Source organism: Bos indicus, chromosome 11 (assembly GCF_029378745.1).
Source record: "Bos indicus isolate NIAB-ARS_2022 breed Sahiwal x Tharparkar chromosome 11, NIAB-ARS_B.indTharparkar_mat_pri_1.0, whole genome shotgun sequence".
NCBI classification, from domain to species: domain Eukaryota; kingdom Metazoa; phylum Chordata; class Mammalia; order Artiodactyla; family Bovidae; genus Bos; species Bos indicus.
In genome coordinates this window covers 92,806,408-92,833,055 of record NC_091770.1, presented here as the reverse complement: position 1 = coordinate 92,833,055, position 26,648 = coordinate 92,806,408, and the positions used below count along the sequence as shown (strand labels likewise).

General features: G+C 41.7%; 2 protein-coding genes across 3 annotated transcripts in view; one reads left to right on the top strand and one right to left on the bottom strand.

Moving 5' to 3' along the window:
* Positions 1-3,624, bottom strand: part of MRRF (mitochondrial ribosome recycling factor) — a 65,285-nt gene extending 61,661 nt beyond the window's left edge. For both annotated transcript variants that reach the window (XM_070799206.1, XM_019970769.2), the window contains exon 1: positions 3,503-3,624. In XM_070799206.1, coding sequence (XP_070655307.1) covers positions 3,503-3,624 — 122 coding nt within the window. The remainder of the gene's footprint in view (positions 1-3,502) is intronic.
* Positions 3,603-25,595, top strand: RBM18 (RNA binding motif protein 18). The gene is made up of 6 exons (XM_019970772.2): positions 3,603-3,740; positions 6,701-6,829; positions 14,737-14,863; positions 17,834-17,920; positions 19,760-19,845; positions 23,569-25,595. The coding sequence occupies exons 2-6, from the start codon at positions 6,717-6,719 to the stop codon at positions 23,726-23,728; spliced, it is 573 nt and encodes a 190-aa protein (XP_019826331.1). The 5' UTR covers positions 3,603-3,740; positions 6,701-6,716; the 3' UTR covers positions 23,729-25,595.
* The last annotated feature ends 1,053 nt before the right edge of the window (positions 25,596-26,648 follow it).

Below are 26,648 nucleotides of genomic sequence, written 5' to 3'. Positions count from 1 at the left end.
TTTGCTCTGTAGCAGCAGCACTGTTTACACATTTTGCCTCTAAATGAGGTTTCTATATCTAGGTTTTTGCCTAATACAGCCAATGCCTAACCCACACTTATATCCAAATATGGCTGTATAATAAGGTGCCTTTTTTTTTGATCTACAGGGTCTCAATCTGGCTATTCCATTTAAGACAGGTTTCCTGGTGTTCCTGTTGCAGGTCATAATGCCAATCCACAAAGCAACAGGAAATCAAAATGGGTTAGAAATAAACAACCTTTGACAGAAAACTCAATACCCAAAAGCGGACCCAGTACACGTGAACCGGAAGACGACTCTATAAATAAACCACATTGCTGAAATGCTTAAGACATGGATTTTAAACTGCACAGAAGTCAGGAAACTTCAAAGTGGAAATTCAATAAAGGCAGCCCCTTGGACTCTTTACCTCAAGAATATTCATATCAGCACTCAGTTCAGCATAGAAGTAAAGACAAGGAAAGGAACCCTCTTGCAAGCCCAAGTATTCTACAACAAAATTAACGTACAGTCAGAAGAAAATGCAGCAGGAAACATCTGACCTTTGGATGAAGTCTTGAACTGAAATGTCTGTTTGCCCACTTACTAGCAGTGTGAACCTGGGGACATCAACCTCTCTGAGCTACAGTTTCCACTGCATCTTTTTCATGGTGATATTAACGAGCCTTTAAAAAGGTAATTTTAACAATAATAATGAAACAACAGCTTATAATAGCTGGTAATAACTATGTGCCAGAGACAGTTCTAAGCACTGTATTGTATACATTAACTCATTTGAGCCTCATAATAACCCTAGGAGATAAGTACTTATTATTATACCCATTTTATGGATAAAGACACAGAGGCAAAGATAAACAATTTGCTCAAGATTTTAATTCAGGCACTTTTGTTCCACAGTTTGTGCTCTTAAGCACTATCCTATACTGTGTACATAAGACAGTGCAATTACTGGCATTATTTTTCAAACTGTTTAAATATTTTTTTACAACTATTTGAGGCACGTATTCTTTATCCAAAGCTGAGATTCTCAAAACTTGAATTTTCCCACTTGCCATAGAAGGTGCATTTTAACTTTGGAAAGAACTAGATGAGGAAGACAAAGTCCTAGCTTATCCACCATCCCAGCAACCCCTACCAATTCAGTTGTGTTCATAACATGTAGATTCTTGTAATATGAGTGTGCACACACAGGTCCTTGTTGTACATAAAATACTTTCACATGTATTACCTGATTCCCACAATAACCAGGCAACATTGTGATTACCGCTTACATTGTACAAACTGGTAAACTAGTCTTTCATTTCCTTAAATAATTTCCTGCGCCAGGGTCTTCAAAAATACTGTTGAATCTGCTTGGAATGATTTTCCCTCACCTCGTTAATGAACTTTTCTTTCAGACTTCAGCTGAAGTACCACTTCCTCAGAGGATGCCTTCCTTGGCTGTTTTCTCTAGCCCAACAGGTCAAATGTCCTATGGCCCCTTTTCTTAGTACCGTGTACTTTTTCATGGCACTAACTTTAACAATATCAGTTAATATTTGTGTAACTATTTAATCGGGTTCCCTTGGTGGCTCGGTGGTACAGAATCCGCCTGCCAATGCAGGAGATGCAGGTTCAGTCCCTGGGCTGGGAAGATCCTCCAGAGAAGGAAATGGCAACCCACTCCAGTCTTCTTTCCTGGGCAATCCCATGGACAGAGGAGCCTGGCGGGCCACAGGCCATGGGGTCACAAAAGAGTCGGACATAACTTAGCGACTAAACAATAATTATTGGATCATTGTCTTATTCCCTCCATAAGAACTGACTGTAAGTACTACAAGGAATAAACTATGGTTGTCTTGTTCAAGACTGCATCCCCAGTCCCTGGCACAGTTCTAAACACGGAAGACATTGAATAAATATGAAGACTACATGAGTGAAAGTCTAGATTGTCCTTCCTCAAAGTCATATTGCTAGCACCAAAACAGAAATCAAAGCCACAGAGAGTAGGTCCTGGGCTCTACTCCCCAACACTGCTTCCATGATCTCTTGGTTTGCCAGATTTTTCACTTAGAGATAAGAGGTCATGTTCTTCTCTAAATTCAGCAACAAGTAAAGGCATTTACAGTATCTGACTATAGGCAGGATCATGTCCCTGGCATAGCCAAAGGAAGGATGGGACACTTGAACAGGTGGAGAAACAGCTTTTGTCTAAGGAGGCCTGGTTTCCGATATTCCTATCTCATTACTCCCTGCCCAACATCCTTTTTAGATTCATAACTACAGTGAGTTCCCTACATACAAACAAACTCTGTTCTGAATGCTTGTTCATAAGCCCAATTTGTTAGTAAGTCCAACAAAGTTAGCCTAGGTACCCATCTAACACAACCAGCTATATACTACTATACTGCAATAGGTTTATAATACGTTCCCATCTTTGAAAGTTCACAACTTGAAGGTTTGTATGCAGGGAACTTACTGTACCTTGTATTCAAAAAGCACCTGTGGAAGCTGACCTGAGACTTCTATTAAGTCATTTCTTCTACCCAGGTTTTCTTTCCTCAACTATAATACAGAGGATCAGACCAGGTTTTCATTCTTTCTAACTACGAAGCTCCCCAAGATTCTGAGAATGCAGTAGGGTGGGTCAAAGGAAAAAAATGCAACAAACTTAGAGAAGACCCGGGAAAGAGTGCTGGTTCCAGCACTTCATAGGTATGTAACCTTAGGTAGGTCAAAATCTCTGGACCCCAATCTCACCTGTGGATGACAATACTATTCATCAGGGTTAGAGGAGCGACCCAATGAGCTGAGTTGCAGAAGCACTTTATAAACATAGACGGGCAATTGAAATGACAACCGTTTTGCCACTGGACAGCAGAGTAATGGTTAAAAGGTGAGACTTAAACTTGGGCGCCATCACTCAATCCGCCTTTAGTGTGGGAGACCTGGGTTCGAACCCTGGCTTGAGTAGATCCCCTGGAGCAGGGAAAGGTTACCCACTCCAGTATTCTGGCCTGGAGAATTCCATGGACTCTACAGTCCCTGGGGTCGCAAAGAGTCGGACACGACTGAGCGACTTTCACTTTCACTTCACTCATAGCGACACGACCCTGATTTTATTTCTCCGAGTTTCCATTTCTCCAGCATACGGGATTAGAAAAAAAATACCTATTCCCACAGGATTGTTCTGAAAATAAAATGTTCCTGCCAGTTAGCAGGCTACTAAATAGCTGCTACTATTTAGCAGCCCGGCTGCTATTTAGTAAGCCCGGCTCTCATTCTGAAGGTCCCTAGGTGATGAAATGAACCCCGTCCCCAACCCGTGAGACTCGCTCGGATCGACAGGTCCCGCCCTTAGCCGTAAAGGTCAAGCCGGATTTTAATGGAACGCGTCGGGGACGGTGTTTAGGCCCCCTTAATGTATCCCAGAGGTCCCTGAGTAGAGGTCTCCGGGTCCCGGACCCCGCGCGCGCCTCCAGGCCGTGCTGAGGCCACTCACCAACTAGCGCCCGGGTTATTAGGAAAAGACTCGCGCGACCACGGCGGCGGCGGCGGCGGCGCCGGCGGCGCGGGCGTCGTGACGTCACGGGGCGGTGCGGCGGCGCGGGCGTAGTGCGTCATGGGCGGCCTGGCAGCTTGCGGCGTTGAGGTGTATACGCTTTGAGAGGGCCGTCGGGCCGCTGAGTCGGGACCTGCTTCGGGGGCATGAACAGAGGGGACGACGCCGAGATCGCGAGGTGAGTTTGGCCGGGGCAAGCCCCTGGCACGTAAGCGCCAGCCACGCGAGGGGTTCCTTAGAGGAGGCTGCCGTAACGAGACTGCTTCTCAGGCCCCGCCCCGGATTGTCCCGCCGCTGGCCCGGAAATAACAAGCCGAGTAATGACCCATCGCATCTGGGAATTTCGGGCGAGGAATCGGGAAGCCGGGATTCCAGGCTTGACCCCACCGTTACCGTTAGCTTTTTAGGAACAAGCGCCTTTGCTTCTCTGCTCTTCAGTTTCCCCAGATGACTGTTTGTGGCTTCCAGGATAGTTGTAGGTCAGCGTGGTGCGGAGCGGGGGCGGGGGACGAGGGGAGGTAGGTGAAAAAGCGTTTTGTGAACTCTTAATATAAGAGGCTGTCGCCATTGCAAACCCAAAGGATTTTGATTGTCGTATGCCATCCTGATCGCTTACCATACTTTACCGTTCGTAAGAAGTCCTGTGCTGAGCTGTCATGTATGTTGTCGTATTTAAACCTCATAACAACTCTTAAGATAGGGATAATTATGCCCCTTGTAGGAAGAAAGAAGAATCTGAGGCTCCGAATGGAGAAGTGGCTTGCTTCATTCATTCATTCGGTAACTACTGAGCACCAGCCAGGAGACAGGCAGTGTGCTGAGTGCCTGAGATGGAATCCTCAAAATAGGCAAGGCCCTGCCCTCTAGTAGCTTACATTCTAGTGAGGGAAGGGAAAGATGAAACAGTATATGACACATTTAACTGGTATTATATGGAAAGAAAAATGTAGCTATCATAGAGACGAACAAGATGCTCTGCTGTATGAGGAAAAACTTTTCTAAGGGGGGGACATTTAAGGGGTGATCATGACTTAGTAAAGTCACAGAATAACTGGGTGCAAAAGCCAGGATTTGAGTGCCTATCTTTTGGTCCTATATCCTGCACTCTTCCCACTAAAAATGGTTGCCTGGTGTGATATTAACCCCTGTTGGTATTGTTCCAGTTTTTAGACATGCGAAAATCAGAAGGTTCTATTATTCAAGTTTCATCTCAAGTATCATCTCCCACAGACATCTTCCCTTTCCGCTAATTCTAAAGTAGTCCATTCCTCCTTGTCAAATCCCCCTGCTTAACTGTGTTTGGAGCACTTAGCACAAATTACATCTTGATTACTTATTTAGCTTTTGTCTTGTCCTGCTCCTCTTCCAAATATAAGCATCTAGAGCGCAGGGACTGCTCGTTCACTGCTCTGTCCCCAGTACCAAGGCACTGCCTGGAAAATAGAGGCTATGTAAAAAAATTTTTTGAATGAATGATCTGTAAGAAAGTAAAAGAAAAGGAAAGCAGGGAGAAAACAGAATGTTTCTCCTCTCCAGTTTCCACACCTGGGATTCTATTTATGCCTGTTTTACCTTTCTCCCAGGAAGGAGCAAACTGTGGCTTGTTCATTTCTGTGTTTTCATAGCCAAGGGTTTAGCAGTTAGTAGTCGACAGACATAACAGAACAAATTGAACATGTGAGTGAGAGAGGAAGAAAAGCACCCTCATGTGTAGGTGTGTGTGTTAGTCATGTCCAGCTCTTTGTGACCCAATGGACTGTCATGTCCGACTCTTTTGAGACCCCATGGACTGTACCCCACCAGGCTCCTCTGTCGATGAAATTCTCCAAGCAAGAATACTGGATGGGTTGCCATTCCCTTCTCCAGGGGATCTTCCGATTCTGGGATCAAATACTTGATCTCCCATATTACAGGTGGATTCTTTACCATCTGAGCCACCAGGGAACCCCTGTGTGGGGTAGATAGACACCTTTAACAAACAATTACCTGAAGGTTACTGTAGGCTTACTGTGTGCTAGCCTGTATAAGCTGTGCTGATATAAATAAAAGGTAATGGCAATGTTTGATATGTCAGCAGTTGTTATTAAGATGCAGCACTGATCTCGGAGGCCCTCCTGGTTTTATATGACACATTCTCTGTTCCAGGGAGTTCTGAAGTCTGGCACAGCCTTCCATCTTCCCAGTCCTTTTATTTTTTTCTTTCTCTGCCATATTATACAATAAAGCTTGATTTTATGTCTGTGGTCTCATTTTTGGTCTTCTCAACAACTCTTAAGTTATGAGCAGGGTGAGGTGTGTTATGTAGAGATGAGGAGACTGAAGCTAAGAGAGAAGTGGCTTCCTATTGGAAAAACCAAAAGTTGAAACCCAGCTTTCTGAGCTCAAGGTTCTTGCTCTTTCCATTACTGTCTTCATCATAACCCTCACCCTCCTTTTGTGACTGTGCAGTGAGACATTTCAGGAACTAAACCTAGTAATAATTTAAGGTAAAATTAATTGAATGCTTCCCTAGGTGCCATGACTTGTTCTTAATGTTTTTGGTGTACCATCTCAGTGAATCCTCACAGCTCTTGATTATCCCAATTTTACAGATGAGGAAACTGAGGCACCAAGTGGTTAAGTAACTTGCCCAAGTTTGCAGAACTAGTAAATGGGGGGACTGGAACAACTAAGGAGAAAGTTAGTCTCTTCTTCCCGGTGTCTCCCAAAATATTAAACATTATAAGAGCTAATTGATTACTTACTGTTGTTCTTCCGTACCCATTCTCTTAAGTGTCATTAAGACTCTTTCTGGTGGTTTCCAAGTATTTTGGGTGACAGTTGTTGAACTGGTGTATCATGTCGCAACAGAGACTTTGGCCTCCTGCCCAGTCAGCCTCTGGCTTCAGAAGAAAAAAACTAGTTTCTGCACACAGAACCACACCCCTTTCATCTAAAATGGGAGCTTTTGCTCTCTGGCTGCTGGAGGAGCTGTCCCAAGGGAACTGGTGCTGGGGCCCTGGTTGTGGAATAACTGAGGGCTTTGAAGGGCTGCCCAGGACATGCCCTCCTTGAGTAAATGTTTGTTGAATTGAGTTTGAAGCCTCTTGTTCACAAAGTGTTGCTCCTTTCCTGTCTGAATGTTCACGTTTCCTTTAGTATTTCATAGGGATTGATGGAAGCAGAAACCAAAACTCTTCCCCTGGAGAATGCATCCATCCTTTCAGAGGGCTCCCTACAGGAAGGGCACCGGTTATGGATTGGCAACTTGGACCCCAAAATCACAGAGTAAGTCTAAGATACCTTAACTCATTACCTACAGAATTGGGATGCTCCTGGTGATGATATTCAGAAGAATTTTCAAGGGCTATTGCATATATTTTGACCCTGTTATTTTTTAATTATCTTTAAAGGGAATGTGATGCTGTTTTAGCCTGTTATCTTGTCATTTTTCTAACATTTGGACTCTTCTACTGCAAAGGCACAAACTTGAATACCCTGTGAACCATATATTCTTTTTCCAGCTTGCCTAAGATGTTCTCTTAGTTTCAACTATTTTGAATCTTTGTACCCACTGATGAGGAAATTATATCCTAGAACCAGCCATGGGCATACTTTTGTTACCTCAGATGAAGGAACAAGCAGAAGTATCAGTATTTTCACAAAAAGGCAGAGAGATACAACTTGACTCTAATTCGTGTTAAGCAGCCATGGAACCAAGGAAATTCATAAGGGATCTTAGAAATACCCCAGTTCCTTTGGTGTTCATTCATTCATTTATTGAATGATTTGAGTGCCCATTGTGTGCCAAGTGCCATGCTAGGCATTTTTCAAAGTTTTTAAATCTGAGGAGCCATCTCTTGTTAAAGTACAGAACCTATATGTAGAAGAAAAGCTCGAGAGCTACTCGGATTAAAGGGAGGACAAGGTGCTCCGGGTGCCTTTTGACAACAGTCACCCTTGCTTGGGTGGTCACTTACAGGGGTCCGTGGATGACTCTTGAAAAACCTCTGATCTGTTCCATCTCTTATCAGCAGATGAAACCGAGGTCCAAGAAATGGAAGTGCCTTGTCCATGGTGACAAAACTGATTGAATTGTCTCAACTCCCCACTCTTTCCATTGTAGATATTGTAATGGAAAGGAGTCTCTTAGCAGAGAGAATTGAGAGATTTTTCCTTAAGTAGGGACTGGTGATGGTTGATGGCAGGAGACCAAAGGGAAGTAGATTGAGCTGTACAGAGTCAGTGCTTAAAGCAAGCATGGGGTATATCCTCAGTGCTGGAAGTCACTTCCTTGGGGATGGTGTTAAAAGCATAGGGAGAAGAGACAAGGGAATCTGCTTGTTTGAGTCTGGGGGTCAGAGGAGGGGTATAAAAGGGTTGGGATTATGAGAGAGGAAAGAGATGTAAACTGACACATAAGGATCATGACAGTGTTCGGTTTCTTAAACCTGCTCAAGCTCAAATTGGCTCGGTGTAGGTGTTGTCGGGTCCCTCTAGGAAATATGGTATTTAAGATGTGTTGCCCCCTAATTATGGTACCTTGGTCACCAGGGCACTTCAATATAGACTGTGCATTTATTTTGACTCTCTTTATGGCTTGCGGCCTTGAGGATGAATGTATGACCTGCCCAAGCTCTCAGTTAATGAGGAAATTAAACAGAGAAGCCGTTTCCATCATCTAAAACCCAAGCTGTGAGAGGATGCTCCCAAGAGTGGTTTCCATTCCCACCTCTGCTTGTCTGAGTGGAAATCTGGAGCGTGGAAACAATGTCCATTGTTTTGGCTGCAATTCCCTGTAATGATACTCTTGTTCTAATTGTATCCTGCTGCTTGTCAGGAAGGTTCAAATGGGCAACTGCCACCTCAGTTTATGTCATAAGTAGGAGTATATGAGTGTTTTCTTTAGTTGGAGCATGAACAGGAACACTGTATCAAAAACTCCTCCCCTGATATCTCTGTTCTTTTTACATCCATTACTCAAGATATCAAGGACCAGACAACAAATCAGGGCCTTGCTGGCTCCTCCTGTGGGTTCCTACCTCTGTATCACCAGAGATCATTTCTACTGTCTTTCATCTATGGATTCCTTATCTTAAAACATTTTCTCAATTAAACAAACTGATCTATTAAAATGTCTTCTTAAAGATATAACTACCAGTCGTAATTTATCAAATGCTTAGTGTGGCTTCATTTGGTTTACTTTATACAGCAAAGAAACCTAACATTGTAGTAAGGTAGGTCTTATCTTGTAGAAATACGTGGTCTTCTTCCAAATTTCTGAAGTACATAAACTTCCAGATCCTGTTCCTTTCAAGGTGGATGATGATGGACCTAGCCTAATTATTAAAGTACAGTCATTCCCAAACATTGAAAAATGTTGAAACTTGTGTGAGCATGTGGTACCCAGCTTATAGTTCAGTCTCAGAAAGTATTATTTGAATTCAAATCTCTAAAAGTTCTGATGTCATGCTACACAATTTTTCAGAGCAGCCTCCAGTTTTTGTAATTAACTGGACACCACCACAGATCTCTCCTAGTTCGTGCTGTTTCCCTCTTGACAGACCCTTCTTATCTCTCTCTCCTACACAAGTCCCTACTCTGTCCCATCCCTCTTCCTGTTATCGTATATACTGACTTGAATGTCCCTCCTACACAAATGTTCTCTCACTTCTTTTTAGAAGACAAGTGGTGGTATATATTTGCTGTCATGAGTGATTGGCAGTTAAAGCAAAAAACCTTTTCTACTCAAGTTTTTCAAAGTTTACTTCGTAATAATTCTGTTCATCCTACATGTGTGTGCCTGGTATTAATCCGAGTCCTGTTCAAGTTACAGTAGGATGTCCATCAGCCTGTTCTCAGTAGGAGGTGCATTGCTGACTGATAGGAGGTGCATTGCTGACTGACTGTGAGCACTCTGATATTCTGTTTACACTGTAGCCTCAGTACCGACTGCTTTAGGCTCATGTTCCATGCCAGCAGTGTCTGTGTAACGATCTGGACTTAAGGGAATGATGACATACTCTTAGTTTTGGAGATAGCAGGTTGCATGCCTCTGTTCATTCCACTCCATTCCGATTCCTCTCAACTATACTATGTCTGATAGTTCTTAACCTGTAAAGTGAGACTGTTCAACTGAATGTCTTCCAGCTCTAATATTTCATTAGTTTCTCTTATTTAAGCTTGTAGAAATCTTGTGATGCAAGTGGAACAGATAAATGTTTCCCTGTTTTGTAAGTAAAGAAAGGTAAAGAGTTGACTCAGTTCAGGAAAGCAGTTAATGATAGAACTAATTTCCCACCACCTAATTTAGTTATCTTTGCACAGTTTAACAGTCCACATAACTGGACAGTCGTGACCAAAAGCATCCTATTCTAAGTTTTTCAGTGTAAGGACTTATTTTAAATGTTATGGGGCACAGTCTAACCATAAGAGTAAAAATAACAACTTTAAACATCATTACTAGTGCCTTCAGTAGAGAAGCTGAACAAGTTACTGTCTTTAGACGTTATCTATTTTCCATACCATGGTTTCTTCTGAAAGGGTTAATTACTGCTTTCTTTTTCAAATACCAAATGTACTGTATAGAACGCCAAAGTAATAGCCACTGCATAAGAAGTATGAAAGAACAAAGTCAGCTGAAATTGTATAAGAAAGAACATTCCTGATGGAGGGTAAATCATAAATAAAAGAATACCAGTATTGGGTGAGTAGAAGGCAGTGGCACCCCGCTCCAGTACTCTTGCCTGGAAAATCCCAGGGACGGAAGAGCCTGGTGGGCTGCATTCCATGGGGTCGCTAAGAGTCGGACACGACTGAGCAACTTCACTTTCACTTCTCACTTTCATGCATTGGAGAAGGAAATGGCAACCCACTCCAGTGTTCTTGCCTTGAGAATCCCAGGGACGAGGGAGCCTGGTGGGCTGCCGTCTATGGGGTCGCACAGAGTCAGACACGACTGAAGCGACTTAGCAGTAGCAGCAGAACATCAGGAAGACCTTTTAGACTAAAGTCTTTTGTTAGTCACTCAAGTCATATCCAACTCTTTGCAACCCCATGGACTATAGCCCGCCAGGCTCCTCTGACCATGGAATTCTCCAGGAAAAAATACTGGAGTGGGTAGCCAACCATTCCCTTCTCCAGGGGATCTTCCCAACCCAGGGATTGAACCCGGGTCTCCTGCATTGCAGGCATTTTCTTTACCATCTGAGCCACTAGTGAAAGGGGAATTTGAATACTAAATGATAATGAAAATAGTAGTTGGAGAGAGAGAATGCCATCATATTGAGACAGGATCTGTAAAATTTATTCAGACAAGTTTGAATTTCATGCATCAATGGAAGAGACTCATGTGGGTGTTTGGCAGGAGACTGACATAGTGAAAGTGATGTTTTAGTAGGAAAATCAGACACCAGTGGTAGGATGAACAGGAGGGGCAAAGACAAAGATGCTGATTAGCTACAGACCTTCCATTAATATCACCCAGATAGAGACTGTGATCTTGGAGACCAGTGGGTGGAGTCTGAGAGATGAGGGAAATGACTGAAGAGGAGCTAAGAAGAGCTGAAGACGATCACATTGTTTCTTGCCTGAGAAATGGAAAAGAATCATGTCCACATTGGCCAGTGGAATAGCTGGAGAGGGTCATAGTTTGTGGGGAGGAAGAGGACAGCCTGGGGTATATTAAGTAAACTTAAAAGCAGAGGAGAGGCACCTGGATGGAAATGTCCTTCTGATGTAGACTTTCAGAGCTAAATGCGAGGGATCATAAGTTCACGAGCATGTAAGAACCATACTTCCCCCTGAACACACCCCTGATTCTCTCAGCTCTTTCCTTATATTTCCATGCTGCTTCTTATGCTGACCCATGCTGCTGCTTGTGGTTTGATTTGCATGAAACAGCCTTTACTATTTGCTTATTCAAGTTGGAAACAAAATAAGACCATTTAATAACATATAGGGCATAGACTATAGAAACCCACCACCTGATAATTTCTATAAGTTCACAGTTTTCTCTAAAACAAATTGGGCATTAAAATCAATCTTCAGTGTCATTTTGTTGACTTCCCAGTACCTACAGCATCGCGTTAAATTCCCTCACTTAGCACAGGTCTTTGACGACCGGCCCCCTGCCCGCCTGTCAGCCTCCGCTCTTACTACGTAAGAGTCTTTTTCGCCATTGTGTCTCCGCACAGGGCATTCACTAACCACCACCTTCTCTGTGCAGTAGGTCCCCTTCATCTGTGTGCTCACATACATACTTCTGTGTGCAAGCTCATGCTGTTCTAAAATTGTCTGACTACATCTCTCTCTCATCGAACCAGAATGTCAGGTCTTTGAAGACAGAGATCTAGCTGTGTTCATCTGGATAGTTGGTCCAAGTGCCTAGTACAGTTCTTGACACATTAGAGGTGTCTATCTTAATCCAGTTCATACAGATTAATTTCCTCCGTGCCATCACGCAGGAAGGCCATTTTAAAAACCCATTTCAGACCACACTAATCATGGTGCAGAAGTATCTGTGGGACTGGTGTACCAGTTCTTCAGCTCCTAGGGCTGCAGGGCCCACATTTCATTAAGTGAGGCAGGGCTCTGATGAGCAACGGGCCCTCCTGTGTTCCGATAGCAGATAAAAGTGCTTGCAGATGTGAAAGCAAGAGTCTTCAGGCTTTTTTCACTATCAGAGCTTGCAGCCCCCATCTCCAGGAAGCAAAATAGTAAACACTTCATTCCTTTTGTTTCGGTGTTCCGATAATTTCAAGAAATTATCAAACAAGAAAAGAAATCCCGGAGAAGTTGAAAGACATGGACCTAAGCAGATGTTCCTGGAATCTTAAGGTCGCTCTTCTCGGGCAGAACGCATTTGTTAGCTTTTCAAAGAATAATCTGTCGGAGGGTTTTTTTTTTTTCCCTGAGTAAATTAAAATTCATTTCCTAGGAAATGCCGATTGCCTTACCTTCCTGCTATTAAGCAGAATGGAGCTAATGAAAAAATGACTAGCCCACAGTGGCCTTAGGTGGTTTAAAAAAAAAACAGGTTTGACCCACCATTCATGGCAACTGGTGCTGTGTTAAGGTTTGAATGGGTGTAGTAAGTGGAAGATGCAGCTGTGAATGAAAGACCCTGAGAGATTCTTCTAGCCCATCTGTCTGTGCATTTGAGAGACTCACCCTTGCCGTAAGCATGTTCAGAAACTCAAGTAAAACCAGAAATTTGCACTTTAGGTGTCTCCCTTTCCCCTAAAGAGTCACCTCATATATTCTCACTGGCAGTTGAGGTATCGAGATGGGAATTAAGAATTTGGAAACTAGAGGGTTACAGTTCTTTTCTCTTTCAAAACAGGTCTAAAGACCAGATTAATATCCACAGTATGCCTTGGGATCCTTGCATCCTGTCCCAAAATAAGACCTGTATTATGTCTTCCCTGCTCCACTGTGTCAGGCACCTGATCCAGGATAATGGGCTTGCTTATTGGTGTGCATTAGTCTCAAATTTAGTGTAGCTTATGATCCATTTCATATCTTTCTGCCTCCCAAAGGAGATTCTTACTCAAGAATAAAATCTTGATGAGTTTCTCCTAGAAAACAATGTGAATATAAATGCGGCTGTAACAACAGCCTTACTGACTCCCTGTGGGGTAGAATTCCCAGTAATAACAGATTTAGCATGTGGGTTGATACCTTTTTAGTATCACAGGGACAGCATTGTTTAGAGAAAGCCTTGACTCCATTTGAATAGTGCGGAGGATGCCAGGAGGAAGGCCAAAGGAAAAGGAAACGGGAGAGCGGTTGGTTTGTCTCACCCTCACATCAGATGACAGGAAGTCGGGATTGAGATTGGCCACAGCAACCTGTTAAGGCCACATCTGTTTGAATAACTTAAAAGCTCTATAGAAACCAAATAAATTTTAGGGAAAGGAATCCAAGAAGAGGGTGAGGGGCAGAGTGGCAGTTGAGAGCTTGGGGTGTACCTCCTGCCAGCAGTAAACGTCTTCCTTGGCCATATATATTCTCTATTCAACCACACATGAATTGTGTTAAAGCAGCAGAGATTGGGGAGTTACCCACAGTGGGATGATCTATAGGACCGGCCAGATTCCAGGCCTTCCCTGGTAGCTCAGCTGGTAAAGAATCCGCCTGCAATGCACCCAGTTCAATTCCTGGGTCAGGAAGATTCCATAGAAAAGGGATAGGCTACCCACTCTAGTATTCTTGGGCTTTCCTGGTGGCTTAGACAGAAAAGAATCTGCCTGCAGTGTGGGAGACCTGTGTTGGATCCCTGGGTTGGGAAGATCCCCTGGAGGAGGGCTTGGCAACCCACTCCAGTGTTCTGGCCTGGAGAATCCCCGTGGACAGAGAAACATGGTGGGCTATAGTCCATGGGGTCGCAAAGAATAGGACACAACTGAGCAACTAAGCACAGGTTCCCCTGCTCATGTGAGACCGCCCTCCATCATGTTGCAGTTCCACATGGTCCTGTGGTTCAGTTGCATCAGGGCTGGAAACTCTTGGCCTCCATCATGTTGTGGTTCTACATGGTCCTTTCATTGAGTCGCATCAGGGGTAGAGACTCTCAAGCACTTACGGAAGTGCCACTCGCTGTGGTTTGGCTTTTGGCAGAGTTTGTCTCAAGTACAAGTGGGAACTCATGATTTACTGTGAGATCCAATGGGGAAGTCTTCCGGATTGTTTTCTTGTTTGTGTGAATGAGTGTTACTTTGTTTATTTTTGAGGTAGGGTTGGCTTTGGGTTTGGGAGTGTGGGTGTGTGTTTCTGATGGAGTTACAGTTATTCACAAATACTGTGTCATTGCCAAGAAATTAAAAATAAATAAATCGACACTATTTTTGAACTTTTCTCCTAAAAAAAAAAAAAACAAAACAAATGGTGCTTGTGGGCCAGACAGCTGTTTGTTAGGTGTGGTTTTTTTGTTTGTTTGTTTGTTTGGTATTTTTGTGCTGGACAGACACAGAGCCATGACAATTCTAGTTCCCATTCCAAATAGAGGCAAACAACTCTGCTTGCCAGATAAACTAATGGTGCAGTTTGGAGGAGAGCCGGCAAGGGGGGCGGGGGTGGCGGTGGGGGGTGAGGTTTTTGTCCCTGGGGTAAATTATCTCCTGCTTTTATCTTGCACTCAGGCTGAGTGGCAACCAGACTCCCAGAGAGTCTCAGGGGCTGTTCTTTCTCCACAGATACCATCTCCTCAGGCTGCTGCAGAAGTTTGGCACGGTGAAGCAGTTCGACTTCCTCTTCCACAAGTCAGGTGCTCTGGAGGGACAGCCTCGAGGGTACTGTTTCGTCAACTTTGAAACTAAGCAGGTAGCTGAACTTCTCCCCCTTGCCCAGTGCTTAGCCTCTTGTAGTTAATCTTTGCAGCCCTCCTGACTGCTCGAATAGCAGTTCCTTGTGGGCAGGAGCCATGTCTGACTCGCCCCCATATGCTGGGCTCTGAGTCCTAAAGGAGACCCTCAGTCAGCAGCCGAGTTAGCGGCCAGCTTTCAAAGTCTGCCCTTGACCGGCTGGCAGGCTGAGGCGGCTGACCTGCTTTCCTGGCCAGATGCTCTGGGGTACCCACACTAAGCACATGGATGTCCTCCTCCCTGTTCTCTTTTGTTTGGTTCTTTCGTGGCTGGCCAACAAAGCTGCCTTTTCTTTCAGAGTTTGGCCCCATGGTGCAGAAACCCTCCCTGTCTGTGGTGAGCCACCCACAAACTCTCTTTTATTTTGATTTCTTAAAAATGTATCCTCCTCCTCAACATCTCCGAATAAATGTGGACAAGTTTGAATATATACAGAAAAAGAGAGCGCCAGCTTCAACCGTGGTGTGTCCACGATCTACTATTAAAATGTAGTCCTGAGAGTGGACATGCATTGATAAAGGACTTGAATTTGAATGTTACTTAATATAGAGACACTGTTTATAGTTCTGTGACTATTAGTGATATGTGAGAATGTTGCCTAGTTTCTGTTTTACTAATGATAATTGTATTTGGATATTTTTCCTATAAAAGTAATACTTGTTTCTTATAGATAAAATATAGATAAGTAATTTCATATATTAGTCTAAAACCCAGAAATAATCAGTTTTCAATATTTAGTTATATATCTTTCTAGTCTCTTCTTTCTTCACATTCACACACACATATACATAAAATGACAAAAACACATGTGCACAATTTAAAAGAACACATGTACAGCTTTTAACACACAAATAGGATCATGTATCCTATTTACCACTGAAAGTAAATTAAAATTTTTCCTGTCATCCGGTACCCATCAAGATAACATTCTGTATCATATTGTGGTTTCACTGGTGTAGCTATAGATAGATGTAAAAATTCACTGATCTATAATACATTTTATTATTTAGGCCTCAGTTTAAAAACTAACCAGTATCATCTTTGATGACTGCATAATATTTTATTCTGTGAATATGTGATAAGTTACATATCTAACCTCCAAATGCGTAAGCAATGTGGTGAACATCTCTAGCTCTATGTGAATATTTACTGTATTCATGGAAATGGAGTGGTTGTCAACAAAGGCCATGAATTTTTTCCTTAATATGACTGCCAAATTGCCTTCAAGAAATACTGTGTCAGTATGTTCTGAGACTATCTGAGAATATCATTTGTCCCTACCAGTGCTAGGGATTTCTTAAAACTTTCCTCTAATTTTTGCAAATGTGATAGGCAATAAATGATACATTATTGTTCTAATTATTCAAGGTTTATTTTTTTTTGAGGGAACTGAAAGTGTGCTCTATATAGTTTGTATTCTAAAATACTTAATTCTTCCCTAATGATAGAGTGTGTTGAGGATTTTTACATGATCACTAAAATCATTGGTCATGTTGAAGATAGATATTGGTTTAAAAACACTAAATTGGAAGTTACAAAGATTATTTCTGGCTCTTTTATTTATTAACTTTGGGCAAGTCTAACTTATTTTGACCTCAGTTTTCATCTAAAAATGGAAATTAAAAATACACACCCTCCTTACCTTTTAGGAAGTTAAGAGAGTAGGTGAGGGTTCATATGAAAGCATATTTGGCATTTAATAATACTGTTGGATACATGAATTTTGGAACAAGTTAGAAAGATAGGAAATTATTTTTAAAACTATTTATCACCTGCTGGCGTCTTATGACTATTGATGCTACAGAATTAATAGTGTCATGTAAATTCTAATTCACTAAGTGAAACTTAAAAGAAGAATAAAATATCTCCTCTGTCCCTCTAACTCTGTGTGCCATAGTGAGGCACAGATGCCAGTGAGTACCCACAGTGGGTACTCAGATATCTGTTGGATATCATACTGGTAAGACCCAGAGGAATAAGAGAATCACCAGTAAAACCAGACTAGAATGTTTTATGCTGAGGCCTCGGACTCTCCTTGTTCCTCTTCCTGTTCCTTAACAGGCTCTTCACTCCCAGTAAATGTGGGTAACACTTGGCCGAATGCCTCCTGGATACAAATGGAGCGGAGGAGGCTTGGCAGGATGGAAAAGTACAGCCAGGCTTCCTGGGAATGTCCTCGAGTGCCTATTATCCAGCCTCAGGAATTCCTTTCAACCTCGTTGCTCCCGTATCTGATGGGGAAAGGGTCAGGGAACTTCTGGCTCTGAAAGCCAGGTGCAGAGATTGGCTCACACAGATACCTTGCTCATAGCCTCTTTGACTCACTCCTGCTTTTTCCGGCCTGGTTTCCTTCACTCCCATATCCTTTGAAGCCCTGTAGCTTCACTGTAGCTCACTTTGGATTCAGGGTGTATCAGCCCTGGTCCAGGATATAGTGTCAGAGTCCCCAGGAGGAGTACACTTTCTTGACGTAGTAGATGTTACTCTTAACTTACAGAACTGTGTAGAAAGATATCACCCAGTAGGGACAACACTGTTAGCTGACGCTGGTTGAGTGCACACCATGTGCTCCATTCTTTACATGTGCTCTTCGACTCCTCTGACCACTTCGGAACAAGCAGTATCCATATTTTGCAGGCGAAAAAGCTAGTATCCAGAGAGATGAAATGACCTGTTAAATATTATACTGCCAATAAGTGGCAGGCAAGATTTAAATTTTTGTTTGACTGGGTTTACAAAATCTCATGCCCAGGCAGGATTTAAATTTTTGTGTGAGTTTACAAAGTCTCAGACCCTTTTTATTATTCTGCCTTTTTTTTTCCCCTTGTAAATCCTTTGCCACTTGTTTACCAAAACAATAAGAAATTCAGCCATCAAAGCTAGTGAGACATTTGAGTCTTCTACTGACATTAATCCCTTTCCTGAACAGGAAGCAGAACAAGCCATCCAGTGTCTCAACGGCAAGCTGGCCCTGTCTAAGAAGCTGGTGGTGCGCTGGGCACACGCTCAAGTGAAGGTGAGTCTAACGGGCTAGAAAGACTGCATCAGCTTGTCCTAAATGAGGCTTTGAAAAGACAGTTGTCCACTCGCCCATTTGCATCCCAGCCTCTGCACATCTGGAACAACCACACGCTGGTCTCCTCCTTGTATTCACCATGTGTGTTTCCAGATTTTTCTTTTGAGAAACATCTCAGGAGGGATTAAGTTCCTTCGCCGTTTCCCTCCACATACCCACAGATTCTGTTTTTGATTGATTTTTCCATGTGACTGATTTGTCTACTCAGACCTCTATCATTTATTTATTTATTTTTGGTAGGAGTTCTTTAGAGGAAAAAAATGTATTTATTTTTTAAATTAGTTGCTTTAGGCATTATTAGACTCTTCCCAGCCTCTCAGTTCTGTGGCAAGTTTGAATTGTTTATGCTAAATACTTGAGAAATGGGTAGTTTGTAAGAGTGCTTAAAGCACTGGCATTTCCTTACTCGAGAGATTTTGAGAGTTATTTGTGGGATTTGCAATGCCTGTATTGACTCCAAGGCCCAAGCAGTGGTAAACTGCCGTGTTCATCTCCTAGTTATTCTCTTGGGAAAATGTGCTGGAAAAGCTACAACCATTGAAAAAGAAAAAAGAAGGAAAGAATGGTATTCTGTTTCAGCCAGCACAGGTGAAGTATGCGTTTACACTGGAGCAATCCACAGAGTTGCTTCTCTACTTCCTGCACTGTGGTCTTAACAGACCTGCCTGCAGAGGTTTGTTACAGCCAGATTCGGAGCCTCAGTCTTTATAAACGACCGTAATGCTTGATCAGAGACTCCACCCAGCAAGCTCCCCAGAAAAGAGTCACCAAAATAAAGACATTCAAGTTCAGTGTCGAAGCTCAAAAACAGATTGCAGACAATTTGGATCTTTTTGAGTATTTCAGGATTTCAGGTAATCACAGAGCCTTCTCAATTTCCAGGATCCATCACCTTAAAAATAGAAACAACAAGGAAAATTTCTAAATGCTTTTTTATTCAAAAGAAAATCAAGTCTCATTTGCCAGACTGGCTATCATCTTCTCATCCTGCATGTCTTTCTGACCAGAGACTCCTGATTGCTCTTTAAAAGAAGTATATAATTATCTGACATCAAATAAACTGTACTTTCCTGGAGAATGTTTTCTGTATCAGTGGCTGAAAGCCATTACTAGTTCTCTTCTCCACATAAACCTGTGAAGAGTTGAATGTTATGGTTGTTACTTTGCAGCAATCAAGCAAAACTTTAAAATGCTTGGAATAAAGCGAAATAACTATTGGAAGAAGTGACATGTGACAGAATCAGAACGTGAGAGGGCATTCCTGCTGTGTAGCTGTACCGTCTCTGAATTTAGAGGTTGAAATTCTTTCTCCACCAAATGAGGAGGATTATTGGGTAGATGGGAAGCCTCATCTAAATTTCTTTTTCTATGTTTATGACCTTTATGCTAAAGCTGGACTTCTGTATTAATTCTGAACACAAAGCAGACCTAAGATTGTCTAGAAACAATCTAACAATGGGCTTCCCTGGTGGCTTAGTGGTAAAGAATCTACCTGCCAACGCGGAAGACTTGGATTTGATTGTCTGCGTCGGGAAGATCCCCTGGAGGCGGAAATGGCAACTCTCTCCAGTACTTTTTGCCTGGTGACAACCCATGGACAGAGGAGCATGGTAGGCTACAGTCTCCACGTGGTCACAAAGAGTCAGACATGACTGAGAGACTGAACACACATGCTGTCTAAGGATACACTGATAAGATTAGGATTTCTGAACACATGTATTACAGTAAAGGGCTGGTTTCTGCCTGAGTGGGGTAATTTGCCTTTTTTCTTACTTTCAGAGATACGATCATAACAAGAATGATAAGATCCTTCCAATTAGTCTTGAGCCGTCCTCAAGCACTGAGCCTGCGCAGTCTAACCTAAGGTAAGAAGGTGTCCTGTAGGAAGACACAAGTATTGCAAGAGCTGGAGCCATTTCTTCATTGTGGCACTAGAAACCCTACAGACCCTTTAGAGTGGAGCCTACTAACTTTTGCCATGCTGAGAGATGTGTGCAGTTAGTCTCCAGAATGTCACCTCCCTCCATACCCACAAGAGTGTGTACCAGCTGTTTACACAGTTCATACACACAAAAGAGCCTGGGTATACCTACCACATACCAGCTATTATACTTGGCACTGGGAACACAGAGGTAAATCAGATACAGTCCTTGCTATAAAACAAGCATTTTAATAAGGCCTTGATTATCTTCAACGTTTGTCATTATACACTAATTCCTCCCCAACTATGAGTTCCTTTATACAGAATTTGGGTTTGCAGCACTTTAATTTTATCTACCATTTCAGCAAATGTAACAGTTTTGGTTCCAGTACCTACAAATTGTCAGTTACTTCCTTGGAGTTAATTCAAAACAGAAGGAGTTGAGGGTTGAATAAAGAAAGGGGAAGTTAAGGGTGAGCAGAAGTAGACGGGCTGACTTTGCACGATAGCCTAGGGAGAAATGTTAACAAGAACAAAAGCTGAGATTTTTGGAGCTTACTATGAAGCAGGCTCTGTGCTAAACACTTCACATGTTGTATGTCACTGAAGTATAAAAATTCTGGTGAAAGTACTTTGTATTCATTTTATAAACGAAGAAACTGAAGTTTAGGGAGGTATCTTGGCCAATATCACACAGGTTGAAAATAGCAGAGTACAGATTCAAAGCCAGGTTTACTGAACTTGAGAATTCAGTCTTTCAGTTACTGCTTGCAAGAAGCTCCAGGCTGTCAGTACAGGACTGCAATTCTAACACCTGCTCCGAGAAAGGGAAAGATGTGTGAAAGAGCACCAGCCTCTCATGTGCATCCGAAATCAACACGTCATAGAGTCAGGAAAGTGATACCTGTTTGGACAGAGGGTTAGGGTAAAAAAAAAAAAAAACTTTTCTGTATATTATCTGCACCAAACAGAAGAGATTTACAAGCATCTCATTAAACTGCAAGGAGGGGTGATCCTGAAATGTTTCCAGGAGTAATAAAATTGATAGTTAATTTTATAGTTACCAATTTGTCTAATATCATCGATGTTTTCTTACTTTTGTGCTGCTTTATTTTGTACTCCCCCAATTTTTTTTAACTAATAACTTCACTAAGTTCACTAGGAGCTTATTTCCGCTGTCCTATTTTCCCCGTAAGATTAAACCTCGTCAGTCACTGGTTTCGTGGAGGTTTTGTAAATCTAACTCCTCTTGGGAACAGACGACTGCACTGATGCTTGGTGATCATGGTACTGTGAATGCCTTTCGTTTCCTTCACTCTTTGTTCTTTTTACTAAATAATCTAGCCTGGTGTTTTCCATTTATCTTTTAATCCAGAGAACCTCAGCTTACGTGTTTTGATTAACATCTATACCTAATTAGAGAAGGTTGTTTTCCCTGGGACCCATACAGAACGGATGGCGGGCTGTTAAATTTTCCATTAATGGAAAAGGTGTGGAATGCATCTCAGTGAGACTTCAGAGTTCTTTTTTATGGCAACTAAGTTTTTTAATTTTACATTGCCCATGTAAAATCTTGAGTATATGCAGATATATGCTTTTTGAGGATTTCTTAAAGGCTATGTATACATTCCCTCCCAAGTTTCTATCCCTGACTGTAGACTATTGACAGAGTCAAAGTGGAAACTAAAGGAAGCCATAAGCCAAAAAATACTCTAGTTGAGTGTGTTGCATTCTGACCTAGGGATAGTGGTGTCCTTCATCAGAAGGAAATGCCTCACAGCTTCCACAGTGTCTCCTCATCCCTTCTCTCTAATACATGGCTACTCAGCTCCCAGCCTAATGAAGAGGAAAAAGCAAGGCCTGTGATGATGAACTGGGCTTGAATCCTGGCTCCACGATTTGTTAGCTATGTGAACTTTGGTTGAATCACTACCCTTCTGCATTTGTTTATCTATAAAATATGGTCCGTGTAGTCAAAGTTATGGTTTTTCTAGTAGTCATATGTGAGAGTTGGACCATAAAGAAGGCTGAGTGCCAAAGAGTTGACATTTTTGAGCTGTGATGCTGGAGAAGTTTCTTGAGAGTCCCTTGGACTGCACAGAGATCAAACCAGTCAATCCTAAAGGAAATCAGCCCTGAATATTCATTGCAAGGACTGATGCTGAAGCTGAAACTCCAATACTTTGGCCACCTGATGCGAAGAACTGACTCATTGGAAAAGACCCTGATGCTGGGGAAAATTTGAGGGCAAGAGGAGAAGGGGGCAATAGAAGATGAGATGGTTGGATGGCATCACTGACTCAGTGGACATGAGTTTGATCAAACTCAGGGAGATAGCGATGGATAGAGAAGTCTGGTGTACTGAAGTTCATGGGGTCGCAAAGAGTTGGACACGACTTGGGCACTGAACAGCAACAACAAAAATGTGGTTGATAACCCTCGAAATATTGTTGCAAGGATTAGAAACAGTATAAGTAAAATGCTGGGCACACTTCCTGGCTCATTGTAAGTGCTCTGTAAATGATAGCCTAAACACACATTTGTCAGTAAAAAGGGACTTCGTACGATTTCAGGGATGTTTTTTCCATTATTATTCAATGATTCAGAAGGTGGTACTGTATAAGAAAGAGTTCATAGTATGGCTCTGGAGTCCAGCTCTATTCAAATCTCAGCTCTGCCACTTACTAGCTATGGGCACTAACCTTTCTATGCCTTTTTTTCTTTGCAAATGAAGAATGTAACCTACATGAATTATTTCTTCCATTTTTATTGTGGTAAATAATATACATTTACACATAATACAGCATTTACCATCTTAACCATTTTTAAGTGTACAGTTCAGTGGTATTAAGTACATTCATAATGTACAACAATCACCACCATCCAGCTCCATAATTCTTTCTCTCTCGTAAAACTGAAGCTCTGTACACATTAAACAATCACTCCCCATTCCCACCTCCCCCAAGTCCCTGGCAACCATCATTCCACTTTCTGTCTCTGATTTTGACTGCTCTCTCAAGTATTTCATTTAAGTAGAATCATACAGTATTTGTCTTTTTTGTGACTGGTTTGTTTCACTTAGCATAGCGTCCTCCAGGTTCTTCCATATTGGAGCTTATGTGTCTACCACATTTTGCTTATCTATTCTTACTTCAGTAGACACTTGGGTTGCTTCCGCAGTTTATCTGTTGTGAATAATGCTACCATGAGCATGGGAGTATACATCTCTCTCTCAGACTCTGCTTTCAATCCCTGTACAAATTATCTTTGAGGGCCTACTGTCTGCAGGTACTAAGATGCTGAACAGTGTTGGTGTCTGAGGTTTAAGTGTAATAATATACAAAGTATTCCTAACAGTGTCTTACAGAAAAAGCTTAATAGATGTTTCACCCTTGATCTCTTTCCTAAAATAAGAACAGTTATTTTTGTGGGGGGTTTTTTTCTCCCAAATAAAACTGTATTCCTTTTGTTGTTCTTATTTATTTATTTATTGGCTGCACCCAACGGCTTGTGGGAAGTCCTGTTTTCTATGAAATGTTTGTATGTTTGTGTTTGAGTGTCTTGTTGTTTCTCTGATATGCCTGAGAGCCACAAAGAAGATGAAATACATAGGTATTCTCTTGAATGTATGCAGGCCCACTCTGATGCTCTGCTGTCCTTTTTCCAGTGTCACTGCAAAGATCAAAGCCATCGAAGCAAAGCTGAAAATGATGGCAGAAAATCCTGATGCGGAATATCCAGCAGCGCCTGTTTATTCCTACTTCAAGCCACCAGATAAAAAAAGGACTACTCCTTATTCTCGAACAGCTTGGAAATCTCGAAGATGATGGTTATGAATGACTGCTCTCCACACCTGAGACCCTCTGCCTTTGTACTTGTAGCTGTGAACAGTACTACCCGACAGAGCAGTCACATGTTAGCGTTTGGTAACATAACATTTTTGGATGTCCTTCTTATGGATGTTTCTTCCCTGAAGTATGTGTGGAATTGAGCATCATCCAGAATAAATAGGATTTTATCCAAAACTGTGACTTGAATGCTGGGATGCTCTAGTTGGCTCATTTGTTTGGATTTGTAACTCCAGAAACATTATATAGTGTGCCAGAAAGAAAGGCAAAGACAAAGAACGTTATCATTCAAATCAGGAAACTTAATTTATTAAGAGCTGTCTTTAAAAAAAAAAAAATTTTTTTCTGTGCTCAGTTGTCTTTACAACATAAAGAAAAAGTAAAAAAACAAGGGAGGGAAGTAAGAAATTTTGAATCATGCTCGAAACTGCTGTTCCAGAATTTTCTATGGAAATCCCTCCAACTGGACTGAAAAGAAAAAGTTCTTGGCAAAAAGAGCTGGTTCTTTGAGCAAATGTTGTGGTAATCTGTTAAAGAATTATGCTTATTGTTTCAAAATCCCAATTAGGAAAACATGGTGTATATCTTTTAAAAGTGTTTGCGTCGACAAAACTGTAGACCGAAATTTAGCATTTTGTACCACAGCAGAAGTCCTGTTTGAAAATCCAACTTGTATTCTATCGTGATCATTTTTTTTAAAAATCTAAATAATCCTGCCTTCTATAATACCAAATGTCATTATTAGTGTGGGACTTTTAAAGTTGCATTTATTGCATGAGATTGTTTTAATAGCATGAGAATGTTCTGTTTGGAATTATATCATGATCAATCTAAATAGAAAAGCAGATATCTTTGAAAACTTAAACATTGCTATATTGATTCTCTATCAAACTTATACCTTACCTTTATTAATAACTGTGTAGGGGTCTGAGTAGAAGAAATTGTCTCGTGTGGGGTGCGATGGGGACACACAGTGGACACGGAAAGTCAGTGGAGCAGACACTGCTCTGGCACCAAGATTGCAATGACCTCATGTTTTATGTGGTTTATAAAGGCTTGAAAGATTGCATGACTTTAAAACAATTCTTCATTTGTAGAACCTGCTTCTCAGATATTTTTTGCCACTTTAAACACTTTGAGTATAACAGCAGAGGAAGAACAACCGCCGATCTGGGAGTCTGTTCCTGTCAGCACTGCTGGTTGGTCATTTTGGTGCCAGGTGGACAGGCTGTTTCACTGGGGAGCACCATTGCTTCTTCAGCATGAAATCATTTTGTTACTCAAGGTGCCACTCAGCGATTACAACTGTTTACTGTCATTGTTCCCAGCAAGAGGAGGCTCTCATTGTAGGAGCTTAAGTCTTCCTATGAGCAGAAATGAATTTAAGACACTTGAACCAAAACTTCAGCATAGTGTAGTGTTGTAATTCACAGAAGGGGTTCAGAGAAATTCCTGTCACCTTTCCCAAGCTAAAACTTTTCAGATATCGTTTAGTGTTATTCTGCCTGCAAAACTCAAGAGCTCAGTGTAAGATGCAAGTAACTCTCTTTCTGTTTGGGGGATAGTTCAGGGAAGTGGGAGCATTATCTCCCATTTTTCTGGTGACTTCTCTAAGAATGTAGAATTCACCATTTTACCCTTGAGGTCCTCTAAGAGCTATGGTGGAATAGGACTTAATGCAAAATAAATAGTCTTCTATTTTTAATAGGAACTTAGAAAATACTTAACTTTGGATTATCTAGAGTTGTTTCCTTTAGAAACCAGAGCTATTTATTTGTATTTAAAGCAATGTTTATTATTTGTACTGATTCGTACTCCTTTGTGTGAATAAACGCGAGACAGTGTCTGTGGTTGTGTCTTCTCTCGTCCATCTCCTGCACTGAAGACTGCAGCTCTCCGGGAGGCTTGTTCCTCCTGTGGCCATGGAGGTGTCCAGGCAAGGTGCTGCTTCTAAGTGCCTTCTCTGATCCCAGAGGCAGGTCTCTGCACCCTTTGTGCCTGCCTCCTTCTGTTAGAGATGAGCAAAGAGACTAGCTGTTCTCACTGTACATCTAACTGTTCCCAAAAAAGTTGTTAATGGAGGCCCCTGAAGTAGGAAAATGTGTTTGGTCCGTCTTTCAAAGTAGGGTTTCAGAAGAATAAAAGTACATGTTATAAATATGCTGAAAGTAGTGTGGTTAAAGGTTTGTTAAATATGAGTGTTAACTTGGTAAACTCCTTGTTATGAGGTTATCTGTACTTTAAAATTATTTGTTGGCTTACTGTTTTGCTAAAATTATGTCACAGTTTTGATTTTTACAAGAGTGAAGAATTGAGGGGCATATCTCCTTAATCTCAGCTCTTCTTTATCCCTTGCAAAATGTAACCCTAACCAGTAGACTTTATGTAACTGGAATCTCAATGTTAGGAGAAAAAAAATCACACGAAAGATTTTTCAAAGCATATCAAAAATCAGCAGCAGCAGTTTTGTAAAACCAGATATTCTAGAGCTGTTCCCTTGTCTATTAAGGCATGTACAGATACTTTCTAAATCACCAAGTATATCTACATTTTTAATACTACTGTATAAAAGAATAAGATTAATTCTTACCTTACAAGTTAATGTTAAATAGTTCCTTTCTGTAATCATTATGTTCCTAAAAATGATTTGATTCTACCATATTTATCCTTGATTTCTCTTTTTCTCTCCTGTTCCTTCTACCCAGTCCTTGAACAAATCCTGTCAACTCCACATTGAAAATACATCTTGAAAAAATGTTTAAAAAACCTCATCTTAAGTCCAATCATTTTACTATTGCAGTACCTGCCTAATTATCTCCCTGCTTCCACCCAGTGCCTCCACCTTAACCAGAGCAATCCTTTCCCCATCTGAGCATGTCATTCCCTTCCATGGGCTTTC